The sequence below is a fragment of the Chelmon rostratus genome, chromosome 10, assembly GCF_017976325.1.
Source record: "Chelmon rostratus isolate fCheRos1 chromosome 10, fCheRos1.pri, whole genome shotgun sequence".
NCBI lineage: Eukaryota > Metazoa > Chordata > Actinopteri > Chaetodontiformes > Chaetodontidae > Chelmon > Chelmon rostratus.
The window spans coordinates 21,682,849-21,699,134 of NC_055667.1; the positions used below are offsets into that span (position 1 = coordinate 21,682,849).

Genomic DNA, 16,286 nt, shown 5'->3' on the forward strand with positions numbered 1-16,286 from the left:
CTTTGAAAGATGCATGCACGGCATAATTAGGAAAGCTGTGTATCGCTTGAGAAAACATATCAGCAGTTAAGGATTCACAAAGTTGTTTCTGAGAAACTGTCATGCACTCATGATCACTTTGCTCAATTACTCAAACAACAGAAACACTCATTCAAAACGCAGCAGTCAGCCCATAAATTATATGATTAAAAAACACCATGTGGTTACTGTATGCTTTTAAGGGTCAAATCAAGTCAAAACCCCAGTCACATAATGTCCTTTCAGATGAAAACAGTATACAGTATCACAATCTTAAAACCAATGAAGAGCTTTGATAAGGCAGAGCTTTGACAAGGAATAATGGAAAATTATTTATTAGTAAATTCCAACAGAGTAGTTGGCTCACGTTTATCAAACTAGTTCTTCTTCTGCCTCCTTATTATCACCTATAATTTAATCTGTGGTTACATCTACAACACTGCAATTAGCGGCTGAGCAGTTTTGCATTTCTAGTTTTTTTAGTTTTAGCTGGGTGTACCTTTGTTTGTACTCTTTATTTGACATGAATTTCAGTCAGCTTTTAGGCTTTCAGCTTTTAAGCGATGTGTCTGGTAAAATGCTTGGTCGACTTCTAGCATTTACTTATTTTTTTTCTGATTGCACCCATCAATATAATTTATAGCCAATTAGTTATGTTACACCTTTGATCTATTATGTCTATCACATGTGTATCATTTATTTTATTTATTTATCTCCATTTTCAAGCCTTGTGTTCATTGTAATCAAGTATAGGTAAATGTCTCCAAGTTAGGTAGCACAAGTATGAGACTAAACTAATAACCTTTTTTGTTTTTTAATACTACTTATGCTGTAATTTCGGAGGTGTATTGTGTAATGTCCACAATTAAAATATATCACATGACAAGTACATTTTTAAGTTATTTGTTGTATAATTAAGCAATGTGCAAATTTAAATCACCTTTACAAATGAGGATTAATTTTAATGCGTCATAGTGATAGTACAGCATTCTATAATACAATCTATAAAACTACTGTACTACGTTACATCTTTAAATATCACAATTCAGCATTTCCACAGACACCTTTTACCACATTGTCTGTTATGAGCAGCCCAAAAATGTTTTGCAGTCATTTCAAAAAAGTTCTAAATTAGCATCATCATTTCACACTTTTAAGGAAAATATAATTTCATTCATTTCTCCCAACATTATTTTACATTCAAAAATCATCACAGCAGTTTACCGCAAAATCTTAATCAGAAATGCAAAGAGGCTCAACATCATTATCCTGCGATCATGCCGTCATAACAAGGTCAATACTGTATGTCATTAAACAAATGTACAATTTTACTGTGAAGCTACAATTGCAAGGGAATGGAACAAAAACCTTCTAGCTCTTAAATGCAGAATCACATCATTTAGTTGGAAATTCAGTAACTATACAGTAAATCAAGGTCCTGTTCAGTGCTGCTGAAATTATTTTGAAGAACAAGAGTGCAGTTTTTTGAACTGCAGTTATGATCTCTACTGTCGATTCCTTAGAGTTCATGGACTGAGCTGTGAGGCTCAGGGAGCTTCTGAATGTCGCAATTTTGAATCAAACTGAAGAAAAATACCACCAACTCCTCGTAGTTCTTTTTGGAAATCCTTTCATTGAGCCCATGGAATCTAACAAAAAGAAAAAATATGGTATCTTTATGGTATCTAATAAAAACAAAATACTTGTCTTCATTCAATTACTTCCTACTGTTCTTGAATGATAATGGCATTTTATTGCCAAAGGTGAGGGGTAAACTGGGCAAAAGCTTGGCTCTATATGTAAAACTCTTCTTACTGTATTGGTTCAAGAGGGACTTTAATCTGACCAGTACAAGTAGGTCAAACATTTACATCGTGTGACCAACAGTAGAAAGCTCTCTTTTGTTCAAGAGGTTTTCCTTCCAGTTTGGCGGGTATCACTTTGCACAAGCAGTTTATTATTAAGACTGCAGCAGACTTTGTTGAGAGTCCACACAGTACACAGGTAATTTTTTAAAATGGGTTTCTTTTCTGGGCTAAAATCCCATCCACACAACCACTGTTGTAAAATAAAATCTCGATCCAAATGAACACGCAAAAGCACAACTGCTAACCCTAAAGCAAGCATGCACGCACACACACACGCACACACACAAACACACTGATTTTATATTTGTTTATTTCTTATTCTTATACCTCTCCTTCTTTATTCTTTCTAATACTGCTGTCTGTAACAACATAATTTCCCCAGCATGGGATCAATAAAGTTTTATCTTATCTTATAGGCAAGGACCACCTTCACCATTGTAAGATTCCTGAATTTGTGACTGGGTCTGTTCCAAAACCAGTGACACTGGCAGAAGCCTCTGTGTCATGAATGTGTGTTGGATTATGTGGCAATGACTTCCACAGTGCAATCTGACGCTTTTTACTCAGGAAAAGTGGAAGAGTGTCTGCAGATGAAAGGCTAAAAAGCCTAGAAAAGGCTTTGTTTTGAAAAATGGCTGTGTGCATGTGAACTAGGCATCAAACATACTAGATTCTTACCTCTGAGCATCACCTTGTTTTAACCACTTGGGGGCAAAGCGATAAATATCATTGGTCAGGTCTTTGAAGTGTCGACTGTCTGTGTTGCCAACACAGATACCTGCACATTCAAACATTACATCAAAACACTTATGGAATAATATGACATTAACAACCATATTTCTACACAATTAACTCTATCTGGATTTTACCTGGAGCCACTGTAACTGTTGGAAATATCTCCAACACAGTCTTCTTAATGATCTGGAAACCAAAAGACTTTTCATCACTCGAGCTCACGGGCAGAGGGTCAAACCCATCAACAAGCTCCAGCTTCACTCGCTGGTCCCCCACTGTAGACTGAACAAGGTCCAAGACCTGGACGAGACAGCACACATCTTATTCAACTCAGAATAATCTTGGTCAGACATCAGGAATACTCAAAAAAAGAGAAAAAATAATGTCTGACTCTACCTCTTGTAATGACTGTCCTGTGTGGATTCTGAGATTTACATAAGCTTCAGCGAGAGAAGGGATGACATTCACCTACATGGTAGGCAAGAATTTAGGACTGAATTGCTTGCAATTTATATTTTTTCTGTGATTTCCTTCTATTTTACAACAATAACTATACCTTGACTCCTGCATTGAACATGGTGATTGCAGTGGTTGTCCTTACAAAAGTATTAGTGTCTGGGCTTCTTTCAAGTACCCTGCAACATAAAACATACTGACTGATTTATTCCAATGGACACAATCAGACAAAAACATGCTAAATGAATTTTAGGGTAATTACCTTTCAAGGAGTGGGGAGAACAGCCACAAATTCGACATTACGAACTTCAGTGGGAACGTGAACTGAAGTCAGATAATGAGTAACTGTGAAACAACAGGGAAAGCTCTAACCTGTTACTAGTTGTGATGTGTAGTAAACAAGGAGTTGGTGCTGCTTACCTTATGGGCCAGATGCTCAAAGATTCCGCGTTCAGGCCCATGACCAAATAATCTTGGCATGGGGTTTTCTTCTAGTCTGAGGAAATAGCATGAGTTTAAGTCTTTTTTTTCAGTTTTCAGTTTTTGTTCATGGAGTGGTGAAAATATAGAATGTGGTTAAGTGTGGTGCAGAATAAACACAGAGATTAACCAGGATTCATCATAGGGAAATTAAATGAGCCACAAATCTTATTTCTCAATTTTAGGAAAATGTTCTTCTCACCTTTTAACTGCTGCAGCCAAGATGCCAATGCTGGTCTCACTAGGAGGCATTGAGGCGTGACCAGGGACCGTAGACACGCTAAGCTTTACTGTGGCAAGACCCTTTTCACTTATCCCAATTCTAAGAAACATGTATATCGCATACATTTTAGATTTTTCATGCAACAGAACGCAGACATGCAATTTTATGCTATACTTGTGAGCTCAGTCAGGCTTGGCCAAATGATTTGCTTTTTTCACTGGAAAAGCTGCAAACTCAACGTCATGTTTACACTATAGCAGAGCAGGTTCTCACAGAGCAGCAGGTACATGAAGACCACCGATGAATCCATCAAGTATAGCCAGGCCCTCATCCAGGATGAACGACAGCTTCACACCACGCTGCTTCAGTACACGCATTATGTTCATTGCCCCATTGTAACCACTGACCTTTAAAACAAAATATCAAAGGACATTCAAATATGTGTTATATATTTGAAATCAGATTGAGGTCACAACTTTAGAAAGTACTAGTTTCATGAAGTACTTCTTCATCATGACCGAGACCGATGTAAAATCCTCTGCGTGGAGCATAGCCTTTTATAAGTAAGTACTCCAGCGCCTGAAGTATCCCCTGGAAGAAGAAAAGCATTATCAGTTTAGTCTGGCTGGCACATAAAATAAATATATAAGTCAACTCTGTTTAAGGTAAAATATCACATGTTCTCTCACCATTAGAGGGCCCTTGTCATCTAAGGTCCCTCTACCATAGATGAAGCCATCTATCTCCTTGGCAGAAAACGGTGGGGCCTCCCAGCCATCGGACTCTGAGGCAGGCACTACGTCGATGTGGGCCAGAAGCATGTATGGGACGAGGTCAGGCTGTGATCCTTGCACCCAAAACAGGTGGCTGTAGTTGGCAACCAATTCATGATGAACCAAGCTTGAAGAGAAAACTGTTGGGAAGGCTGACATAGGAAGAAGAGTTTAAGAAGTTTAAAGTGGGAGCTCAATCATTTTACACCCCCCAAAATGTGGGTATTTCCTAGTCAGGGAAGATCTAATAAAAAAAAGATGGTTGCATTATGGCAAAATGCAGGATCCAGTATTTTTAGAGCTAAACCCATGCTAGGGACTAAAAGTCATGACATATCTGCCCCTGTTGCTTTATTGGTGATCATTCTTTTTAATTGAAAAAGGTATTTTGATAATTGATTTACCTTTTGAGTTGTTGTCCAAGCAAAAAATGTCAAACATTTCCTTCCAGTTCATCAAATGCAAAGATTAGATTCTTCGTCTTATATGATAGTAAACTGAATATCTTTGGGATTTGGACTGTTGGTAGGACAAATCAAGCAAATAGAAGAAAACTGTGATAGGCATTTTTTTTTTATTTTGTCTGGCAATTCATGGACAAGGTGAATAGTTTATTAATCAAGAAAATAATTGGTAGATTCACTGAATATGAAACTGTTAGTTGAAGCCATATTGTGGAACTACTGGTGCATTGAAGCATATCTTAATTAATAATAAATATATCAATTGATTTGGAAACCTGAGAGACACCTGCACAGCAGTATGATTGTAATCTTATTTGTAAAACTTTACTTAATGGCATGAATTTGATTCTTCTTTAAAAGGACTCAAAGACGAGGCTGGGAAGAACCGCTACATCTAAGTAGCTAGCGTTAGCTAAAGTTTGTAGCTAACAGTAGCTAGCTGCCTGCATACAAGACTGGCATCAGCAAATTACGGTGTAAACTCGTAGCCAGCGGTTCAGAGTTTACTAGAATCGCCCGGCTGAGTCACGCCATGTGCGTAAACTACACTGTGAACGAACCAGTGACTGCGTACATAAGACAGAACAGTGTGTCACATCTTTTGGTGCCAGCTTTACCTACCTTTCCGGAGCAGCCTGTCAAACTCAAGCAGCGCGGTGGTGTTGATCTCCGTCTCGGAGAACGACACAGTGGGGATCCGGATAGCCTCTGGGTGAAAGAACAGAGATACACCGTCTGTCAGTGGCGGCTTCTCCGCATTTCTTTCTGCTGCTCCCCGCACAGGGCTGCACTTCACCGACTTGCAAGAGAAGATTACCTTTAAAATTCGCGAGAAGCTCCTCTCTCTGATGGTGGTCTATGACGAGCGAGATGTTGTTGGTCTTTTCCCAGCGTGCGAGTTGAAGTCCGACATTTACGTCCAGTGAAAGAGTCCTGAGACATGCTACAGTAAATAACAGCAGGATTGTAATGGCGAAGCTACTTAAAATAATCTTTAAAAACTTGAATATTTTAAACTTTGGTCTCGGCTCTGTCATGGTTGTTTGTTATGACAGCCGAACTCGTTGGCTGTGACTGCGTGCCGGCTGGATAAAGCTCAGGGTTGTTGAATGAGCGCCACCTGCTGGCGTGAAAGCAAACATTCACCTATTGTCGGTATAAAATGTTTTCAGTCTGCCGGTGTGTGGCAGAATGCGCAAATATATAATTTGCACTTGTAATCTTGCCATGTAGTAAAAGTGGATTTTACTATATGAAACATCCCTACTGATTATGATATCTGCATTGGTATTCACTTCAGCTAGTATCACTTGCACAATAACATATGAAGCAAATCATCCTTTATTTATATATGGTTGGAATATCTTTAAAAAATAACACACATTATACAAGTACAGTGGCATGAATTAATTGATAAGGCACCCTCATGCTGCACATGAACAGAAAATAGGCACAAAAAAATACAGCATTGTAATTATTTTTAAATATGAGAAATCTCTTATCTTCAGCTCTTTAGAGATTTAAAGGGCAAATAAATCTCTGTGTATAAGAGACAAAAGCACATATCCGGTAGCAACACATATAAAAATGTAAAACTGGACTTCATGGTTTGCTCCCATACAAACACAGTTGACAATAAACAATGTTCAAAGTAATTTATGTTCCCTGTGGATGTCCCAGGATAAGGTCGTTATGGCTTGCATCACATCACCAAAAAAAGCAACCCTCACATCTGTAAGTCAATGAAGAGGATTTAAAAAAAAAACAGAGTTACTCCTGTCCAGACAGCGCCAGTGTGTCCTGCGTCTCAGCCTGAAGCAAAGGCCCCTCCTCACTGTCTGACCCCTGGTTTAGACTGTCCAGTAAGGCCACGAATGGACTGAATGAGTTGTCCTCAACACAAAGATTAACAAGGTATAAGAGAACCACCAAAATGAAGAAGACCAAAATCTGTATATGGATGGGCACAAGGCGGCGCTCCACCTCTCTTCTCTCCAGGGTCTTTGGACTGGCAGGAGTGTCTGGGTATAAGTACTGGATAGGTCTCCCTGCTGCACCCTTGATGGGTCTCCGACGTGTGGCACTGAAATACAACAAGGTACATACTTGAACTATGGCTAAATATAATTCTCATTCAACAATAACTCGGAAAGCTGTGAAGAGTTCCTAACTGGTACACTGTAATAGTGTTGCTATGGCACTTACGAGATCCCTGTGGGTGTGACCTGAGCGTCTGGAAGCAGGTCCTTGAAAGTATCTTTCACAGGCTCCAGAGGAAGCTAGAAAAGAAAGAAGAAATAACTGACAACGTGGATATGAAATACAAACAGAAAAATAAAAGCCAGCAAGAAGATGTGTGTGCCTTCTTTCCACATTTATAAGGGGAGGCCTTGGGGGTGTAGTACAGGGACTGGTTCTTCATGGTGTGCTTGTCCATAATTAGCATGTCCAGCTAAGGAAAGGAGACGTAACAGATTATGACACACTGCATTTCTTCAGTCTGAATTTCCTTCCACCTCCAGTGAACCACTCCAACAGCCACCAAAGTTTCAGCTCAAAGTGTGACTGAACAATGTGAGCACTACTGACCCTGTTGGACCGTGACCAATGTTCCTGCACATTGCTCCCATTCAACTCTCTCTCAGTGTCTGTGCTAGGAGAGAGCACAGTCCGACTCTCCATCTGTTGTTTAGAGTGAGAGTGTACATTACTGAGCGAGCATTCCTGCAGTGATTACTCATAATAACAAGATGAAATGGAAAGATGTGGAATGGGGGTTTAAAAACGTGAATTTAACTTCCCTCCTCAACCATCTGAGTGATGCTGAAGGCCTGAGAGGAGAATGATGAGCAACCGTTAGGCATAACTGATTGTGATCCAGGTGGAACCTGCAAGGATTATTATCGCATTAAGAGCAATACAAACATGCATCATTCATCACATAATCCATACACCAGTGAGCTACCAATGCCCATAAGACAAGAAAATATCCCGTTGGTGGCTTGAGAAGGATGCACAATAAAGTTAGGCAGTCTAAGCAAGGAATGCAAAGAATTTAAAATCCACAGGAGAAGTGAAATAAGACCGGCCTACCCCTGATCCTAATCCTGAGCGTTGATCTACAGAGGATGCTCTACTAATTCCTACTGGAATCTGTGAGCAGTGAGACCGCCTCCGCTCCGATGACTTTAAGGAATTCTCTGAATTCTGCTTGGGACAATGTTCCCTGTTTCTAGAAGCACAAGCACGCTACAACACACCAACTCAATCAAATGCGGAAATAAAAATCCACATCAGTGCCCCCTAAAAATGTGGTTTGATGGAATTTTGTGCAAAGAATATCTGTTGTATTTACCAGCCTTGAGGAGGGTAAAAAGCACTGCGGGTAAACAAAACCACCATTCTGAAAAAATACAAAAAACACCCACACAAACACTCAAAATGCAAGCACATACTACAAAGCATGAACGTTTCCATTAAGAATTTGGTAGTTGTAATTTGTAACCACTAAGTGGCACTGTAGGAAGCTTTATTTCAATACAGTGAATGGCAAAAATGCAGGAAGATCTGTTCACCAGCAAAAGTGAATACAGTAGGTAGTGTTAAGCTCAGACAATTGAAGAGATAATATGCAAATAAACTCCAAATAATTTAACCTGCAATTTTCTCACCTGGCTACTCTCTTGTTGGGCCGTGTCTGACTGTTCAATAGTTTCTTCTTTGGCTCCTTCAGAACCTGTGCAGATCACAGAAAGTAATACAAAGCATATGATTATTTGATGCCAACTATAAAAACAAAACATCTGGACAAACAAATCCAGAGCATTTCTGGTTATACCTTCCTCTTCTTCTTCCTCACTGTCAGAGTATAATACACCTTTCTCTGCTCCATTGAGATGGTCATGTCTGGCAGACTGAAGCAGTTGCCTGAGCTTCTTCTCATACAAGGCCCTGGTGGAGGCTAGCACAGACAAACAATACTTTAGCAAATCCACCCAAAAAATAGAGTGATGGTGAATCCTACAACCCTGATACTGAGCTGATTGGGCCGCTGTGCAGAACATAAATAAAACAATGTAATCATTTGCAAATCCTTTTTGACATACACTCGATAAAAAACAGCACTAAGACAATATATTTAATGACCTCATCGACTTCATGGATTTTTGTAAATATCTGCTTATTCTGACTTTGATGCAGCAACATGTTTCAACAAGTTGGGACAAGAGTAACAAAAGACTGGGAAAGCTGAGGAACGCTCCAAAAACACCTGTTTGGATCATTCCACAGGTAAACAGGTTGATTGGTAACAGGTGATAGTATCATGAATGGGTATGAAAGAAGCATCCTGGAAATGCTCAGTGGTTCACAGTGAGGATGGAGCGAGGTTCAACACTTTGTGAACACATGATTATATAAAGGAAATGAATGTATGGAACATTTACGTCCAGGAACACTTTGTAAAACTGCTGTCGGTAAACAGCTCATTAGTAAATTATTACATTGTGTTTTCATTTACCTTTTAAAAGCATCATGACTTTGTTAAAATCAGGGTTGTGAGACATTCATGAAAACACAAAACTGAACTAATTGAGACCAGTCATATTTCTACAATGAAAGCCAATTTAAGGACAGTATTCAGTGCAGCCTCACCGACGATGGGCCCAGCTTTAACCCCGTGTTTGAGCAGCGCAGCCTTGAGGTCATCATCAGTCAGGCCACTCGGTTCGGGGATCTCTTCATCCTCTGGATCTTCCTCCTCGTCCTCACACACACACACACAAAAAGAAAGAAGTTAGACAAAGGCTGCAGCTTGAATGCCAGCAGGTGTGGGACACAGACCATAAAAAACAGCTGGAGGCTGCAATTCACAAACCTGTTCATTATTCATCTAATTCGTGCGTTGCATTTATCTTCTGCTTTTTACATAATTTATTCTGAACAACCACAGGAGAATAGTGAAAGTTTACAGCCCAACAACAAAAGGCCTGTTTTATTAGTTGATACTGACTTATCAGATATCAACAGGCAGGTATCTGTGACAGTTTTATTGTTTGACTTTAAAGTACTCTATTTATCTTTGCCACCGCTCCTCATAACAACACCTGAATGTCCTCTTTGGAAAAACACTCAGCTATCAGTAGGGCTGCAACTATCTTTTCAATTATTTTTTAATTCAACGCAGTAAAAAATGCTTGGTCCATGATGTCAAAAAGTGAAATGCCCATCACAGTGACATGTACAAACTGCTTGTTTTGCCTGAACAACCGTCCAAAACCCAAAAATATTCAATGCATTCATTGTTTATGTAAAAAACTGCACATTTTCACATGGTTTGCATGAAAAATTACAACTAATTGTATATGAAGTCAGTTGCCAATTCACTTCAAGCTCTTTATATTAGTTTTGGGGTCTAAGGTGCAGATCTTGCAGCACTTTCTAAATTTGAAACTCTCTGATGACAGCACAGCTGATTTTATAATGGATGCTTTGCCCACTCAGACTGAACACAGTCTGCCTAAACATCCACCCCATGGCACAGCACAGGAAGACCCTCCAGGCTTTCGGTGCGGCTCTTCCTGGGGCGGATGAACGAGTGTGACAGGTGTTGCCAACACATGCACGCGACTGTAACGGAAGCCGCCAGCATCAGAAACGTCTCGTGTAAATCTATACCAACCATACAGCAGAGCAGGTGGCTCAGTGGTCAAGGACCTCAAACGCTAACGTTACTGCAAGCTGAGCCAGTGACCCAAATCTCCCCCTCCTCCCCCCCACAGCTGCTGACCGTGTGTAGCATCGGTTTAATTCAACCCCTGCCAATTATGCACAACGACCCCTCATAATCAAATAAAACGGTTGATGTCCTTGAATGCAGCACTGCTAATAAGCCTTTTACTAGGCAACGCATGTACTCAGTAACATACTATCATCATAGTTTGGTTGCAAGTGGCGCAAAACCACAAAAAAAGTTGATCAACTCACTGCTACATCTTGTGCTTGATCCTCCTCGTCGCTAGAAAAATCCGCTGCGTTTTTCTGGTCGATGTGTTTTAGGTGTAACTCCACATAGACTTCCTTTCTGCTCTTGGCGGGTGGCAGCGCGACATTGTGGGCGACTAAATCTGACCTCAGTCTAGATTTAGAGAGGTGAGCCGGGTCCTCAAACAGCGGCATGTCACTCGGACGACGCGGAAAATGGAAAGTAGTTCAACTTCAGTGCTTGGCTGTTCTTTGTATTTGCATAAAAACGTCTTTGGGGTCAGCTGTGGCCGCCCGAGCTGCTCGGAGAAGCCTTCTGCCAGTGGTCTGAGAATCACGGTAACTGAACTGAGAACAGCTGCGCCTGACCACTTGATTGACGGCGAGTAGTTAGCTTACCATAACTGAGTGCACATACAAGCACCGCAAGTGTGTCCAGCTAGATTTGAAGTTCATTACATTTAAATTAAACCCAATAACTTTTCATTAATGACAGTAAACTTTAAAATAAAAAACTAGTAAGGCATGTGAGGCTTTGCTTAGCTGTATGATTATTTTTGGTTTATAACTAAAACTAACCAGTTGCTAACATTAGCTAGTTAGCAAGCTGAATGTGTTTATGGTAAAGTTGCTGCTTTTAACCACAGGTAATTAATGAGAATAGAAGTTGGGAGCTACCCATAGTAAAAATAAACAATTTAATCAAATGAAATACAGTCAGATTAGTTCTTTATTTTTTTTTAGTGTAGGCCTTTTTTAAAGTAGGTATTTTGACTTGTCATAGTAGGAAAGCACAGGTGTTGCTAATGACAGTAACCTAGGTGTGCATTAATATTATTTAACTACATCTGTGCTTGTCCTGCAGTGACTTGTCAAAATGTCATTTTTGATAATGCCCTGGTGGAAACCCCAAATATCAAAGGTAGTCCATATGATTGAGTTTTAGGTGCAAGTTTCTCCAGTGTAACCGATGTATACCTTTGACCTCCAGGTCAGGTTTGACCCGGGCTTTGGTCGTCATAGGTGTGGCGGTGTCTCTGTTGCATGCTGCTGCATTTTCACTGGACTGATGCATCCTCCTAGTGCATGCAGAAGTGGTGAGTAGTTCCTTCTCTAACACCTGTCAACAGATACATATATATATAAAAAAAACAATAACTAAACAAAATGCTTGTTTGGGTGATTGTAGAGAGGATGTGCCAAATGTGCCGCTGATGAGTTTTCTTCTAATCAAACAGCAAGCATCTGTTCCAACAAATATGTTGATCAACTAGAAAACTTGCTATGAAAATTAGCAATCAGAGGTCAAGACACAACTCAGTAAAGCTTCTTATTGGAACAGGACTCTGGTTGTTTTTTGATCTATATGAAGTGAGTGAAATCAACTGTAAGCTTTGCTTAAAATTAAAACATGGTTTGTGGGTACCTACACCAGGGTCTTTCTCAAAAAACATAATTTTTGAACCCAGTTTGACCGTAGAGTAAAACTCAACAACTTTGACCCCTGTAGCACCTGGTACTGAAGTGACTATAAAGCATTTATCCTGCTTCGTCAAACAGATCCCTGTTGGTACTAGATATAATCATAATTACAATTAAAACGTCCTGTTTTACTTTAGGTTGTGCAAAAATACAAGAAAAACAAAGTGAAATGGCATGAGATGGATTGTATCACTTGATTACCACCTCATGCCGGCGACAGCACCAATAGATGAAGCAAAATGTATCCCCTGAACAGTAGATGGGTTGTTTTGTTTGTCTTTGTGGCAAATTGTACAAAACAGCTAAAACATATTTAATTAGATGCCAGCTTCGCCATCTTGCTGCTCTATGCATGCAAATACGAAATGACAAGACAGCCGGTGTTTACATCCCGTTGCAGTCATATTTGAGTCTGAGTTGAACAGACTTGATCACCTGCTGTGCTGTTTACTGTTGTGAACTTGAACTGTACCATTTTTAGATTGGATCAACACATTGTGATGGGAGAAAAACAACATTTGTTTTCAGTGGGGATTTCCAGAGGGATGAGGAGATTGAAATTGCCTGATTGGGATCCAGCAGTTGTGAACATGTACACTGTTTCATTGTTAGATTAAAAAAGATTGGCCTACTTGCATTTTGAATGTCTTTTTTTTTTTCTATGTTTTTCCACTTAATTGTCAAGGGCCATCTTTTTTATATTGATCCACTGTGTTTTGCTTGTTGGCCAGCCGATGATTCAGAGCAGGTAGGTCAAGAAACTGCTGCTTGGTGTGTTGAAGGTTCCCTGTGGAGTTTTTGACCTACTTAGCGCTATGGAGCTGTCTTTCCATGAGTGCGTCCCCTATTAGTTTATCTTGTGCGCACTCTTGTGGATGCACACTCTTGTGAATGATGGTTTTACACTATTGCACTGATCAACAGGTGGTGGTAGCATGCCAAGATATGCTGCAATGCGCCAAAAAAGGCAGGAAAGAAGAAGTGCAACCTTGTAAAAATGGAGTTAAACAATGTTTTCTATTAAAATGCTTAATAACTCTGCCTTCCACACATCTGTTAGCATCTGTTCAGAACACTGAATGCAAACATAACTTTGTTTGTACACAAGATAACTCCACAGGGCACCTTTAAAGTTCACCCAACCAGAACACCACTGTTAAAATTAGTGAAATATTGCGACCCTTTGTTAGTCTTCAGGAATCAATTTTACTGTAATGGTATTGAACATATGAAAACTAAAAGCATGCAGGAGACTTAGTGAGGATTGTGGCATTAAACATTATAGGACACTGTCATATCTTGTAATGAAAAGGTTGTCAGATAATATAAGTCACAAATTGAAATTCTTAAAGGTCTGAGACTTGACTTGCTCATATTTGCTTTGCACAGAAAAGTAGGACTTAAATCAAGACGTCTGATATGGATTCTTCCAAGTTCAAAGTCTGGAGATATTCAGCAGAGAGTTATTGCGGTCAGAGGGCTGAATGCTCCTGGAATCCTTTTGAAAAAGCTACTCTTCAGGGAGGGGGGTAGGAGACGTGGGAGGCCACATTTGAAGGCCTTTTTTACAAGTGCTGGAATGGCTCAGCTAGCTAAGGTGCACACCATGTACCCATAATGATACAATTTAAAATTTCCAATCTTGTTGCTTGGTATCCTCCTCTGGCCTGAGCCGTAATGAAATTAAAATCAAAACGACCATTAAACAATTAGCTCCGGCATTAAATCATGCCAAAAATACTTAAGTAGTAAAGACTGGGAGTTCACAAATGTCATTTTTCATTGAATAAATGTAATAATTGTGACTGATGTTATGTGGTTTAACACTGCTGCAGGTCAGCACATAATCCTTGCTTTAATTTGGATCCCAGTTCATTCTCAGTTAATGAAAACCACGATGAATACTGAACGACCAATATTTCTTTCTCTCTGGTCACTGAAAATTAGACAAATGAGCAGAGTAAACAAAGTGAATGAAAAAAATAATTCCTTTTCAAATTATAACCTGAATCCAAAAGACGGTCCCGACAACATATATTTTATAGTTAAAAATCGTTCTTGGTTGAAAAAGCTGGAGGCAAATATTTCCCTTAAGGTGATGTAAAATAATAATTTTTTATATTCTGAGTATGAATATGTTTCTAATTTTTCTACAGATAGTAGAGCTGTAGCATAATATGCTTCTCATGTTCCTCGTCTTCACACATTGCTATCATGTTGTCACTGTAAAATAATAATTTTCTCTATTACACTTCTTTATAACCACTGAAATGTTACCTGGCTAATTAGGAACAAGAAAAGTAGGCTATCACTGTTAAACCATTTCATAATTTTGTTAATTAAGTCTTTAAATGTTCGGCCCACAGAAATTCACTATCACTGGAGTGAATAATGCTACTCCAATAATTTATTAATAGGAACAAATGCAAAAACACAAGAACAATAACTCTGTAACGGCAGCAGTGATGCAGGTCGGATTATTTGCAAATCTGAATCAGCCATGTGCATAAATCCCGTTATTTATAGTACATAATTCTTACAGCTTTGTCTTTTTAAATAGACAGTAATGATGTCGCATGACATAAACTTAACATTAGACAGGTGTCATATCCTGAGGAAAGAGTTACAAAATATTTCAATGGCCTCACAGGGGACCGATGAGCGATCTGTGGGATAAGCTTAAAGAATCCTGAATTTCCACTTTAAAATTACAGGTGGCGCCGAATATCCCACAGTCATTAAATTAAACACATCTCTGAATGCGGGGACTTGTGACTTCCACAGTAAGCTTCCCAGTAGTTACAAATGAGAGCTCTAAGCTGTTCATGGAAGTTGTAGAACGGCTGACAGCAGCAGGAAAAGAACTGTTTCATTTCCATGACCATCTGCTAAGTCGCAACTTTTATGAAAACCAGGCAGTCGTTCCCCAAAACATCTGCAGGAAGATAATTAATGTTAGCCTCAACTGAAAATATCTATATCTACCCCACGACTCCAAATGTTTGATGCAGGGAAAGATGCTTGATGTAGTTGCTGTTGGCTACAGCTCTTGTTGATGCCATTACATAAGATTTCAGATGCGACAAATAGCTGAACAAAATACCACACAAGCTAAACTTGTGGTAAAATTAGACTTTTTGTTTGGAATTCATTGACTTTGTTTCCCATCTTAAAAATATGTGAAAAAGTTATCACGCTCAGTCCCTAAGTTGAATGTCCACTGTGTATCCAATGGCTTTAAACCCTACATGACATGTTAGAAAGAACTCACATAGGAATAGAAAGCCATAAGACACAGTTGTGGTTGGCTTTGGAAGATAATGATAAAAAATCTTGGATGCAAAGCTTGACAACAAAGAGGAAAAAACGGGCAGGTTGCAGACAACAGTCAAGATTTAAAACTCACAGCCATATGAATAATTAACCAAAGAAAGTGGAAGTATTCATCTGAGGCCCGGGGGGAGTAAAACTGAACTGTCTTGTGAGTCTTTAGACAGAAGGAATTATATTTTTCACAGCTCAAACTCAGATAAATCGACCCCTACTGAATGCTTGAATCTTACAGCAGGATTCTGCAAGCTGTTCAATTCCTGTGGGGGTTTGCAGAATAATCTTTGATTAGAAATGCAGTTTTAAATCAATGTCTGTGGGGAAAAGGTGCAATGTTAATCAAAAGGATTTTGTTTCTGAATTCAAAACAGATTACGTAAAGTCCTTCTATATTCTGTATAGCAACCCCCCACTTGACTTCCTCATGCACAAAGGAGATCATTACCTCAGCATTTGAATGCACTGGGCACAGAAG

The 16,286-nt window shown here is 39.4% G+C and overlaps 2 protein-coding genes across 2 annotated transcripts; both read right to left on the bottom strand.

The window, feature by feature from the left end:
* Positions 1-24: 24 nt before the first annotated feature.
* Positions 25-6,075, bottom strand: pm20d1.2 (peptidase M20 domain containing 1, tandem duplicate 2). Its single transcript, XM_041945918.1, has 13 exons — positions 5,835-6,075; positions 5,639-5,725; positions 4,470-4,705; positions 4,285-4,371; positions 4,054-4,187; positions 3,760-3,879; positions 3,498-3,573; positions 3,340-3,401; positions 3,178-3,256; positions 3,018-3,089; positions 2,756-2,921; positions 2,565-2,664; positions 25-1,667 (listed from the first exon to the last, which is right to left on the bottom strand). The coding sequence occupies exons 1-13, from the start codon at positions 6,052-6,054 to the stop codon at positions 1,538-1,540; spliced, it is 1,569 nt and encodes a 522-aa protein (XP_041801852.1). The 5' UTR covers positions 6,055-6,075; the 3' UTR covers positions 25-1,537.
* A 712-nt stretch (positions 6,076-6,787) lies between these two features.
* lemd1 (LEM domain containing 1) lies at positions 6,788-11,194 on the bottom strand. The gene is given in 11 exon segments (XM_041946687.1): positions 6,788-7,100; positions 7,223-7,296; positions 7,380-7,469; positions 7,607-7,699; positions 7,804-7,905; positions 8,111-8,266; positions 8,373-8,420; positions 8,689-8,753; positions 8,856-8,978; positions 9,671-9,782; positions 11,003-11,194. Coding segments are annotated over 11 exon segments (1,368 nt in total).
* Between the last annotated feature and the right edge of the window lie 5,092 nt (positions 11,195-16,286).

Bases quoted from the DNA above. Each gene is read 5' to 3' on its own strand.
- pm20d1.2 (XM_041945918.1), bottom strand. From the start codon at position 6,054: ATGACAGAGCCGAGACCAAAGTTTAAAATATTCAAGTTTTTAAAGATT. The intron at 3,574-3,759 runs GTGAGAAGAACA...CTATTTCCTCAG, and splicing joins TTGGCTGCAGCAGTTAAAAG to ACTAGAAGAAAACCCCATGC. The intron at 2,922-3,017 runs GTAGAGTCAGAC...TGTCTCGTCCAG, and splicing joins CAGGACAGTCATTACAAGAG to GTCTTGGACCTTGTTCAGTC.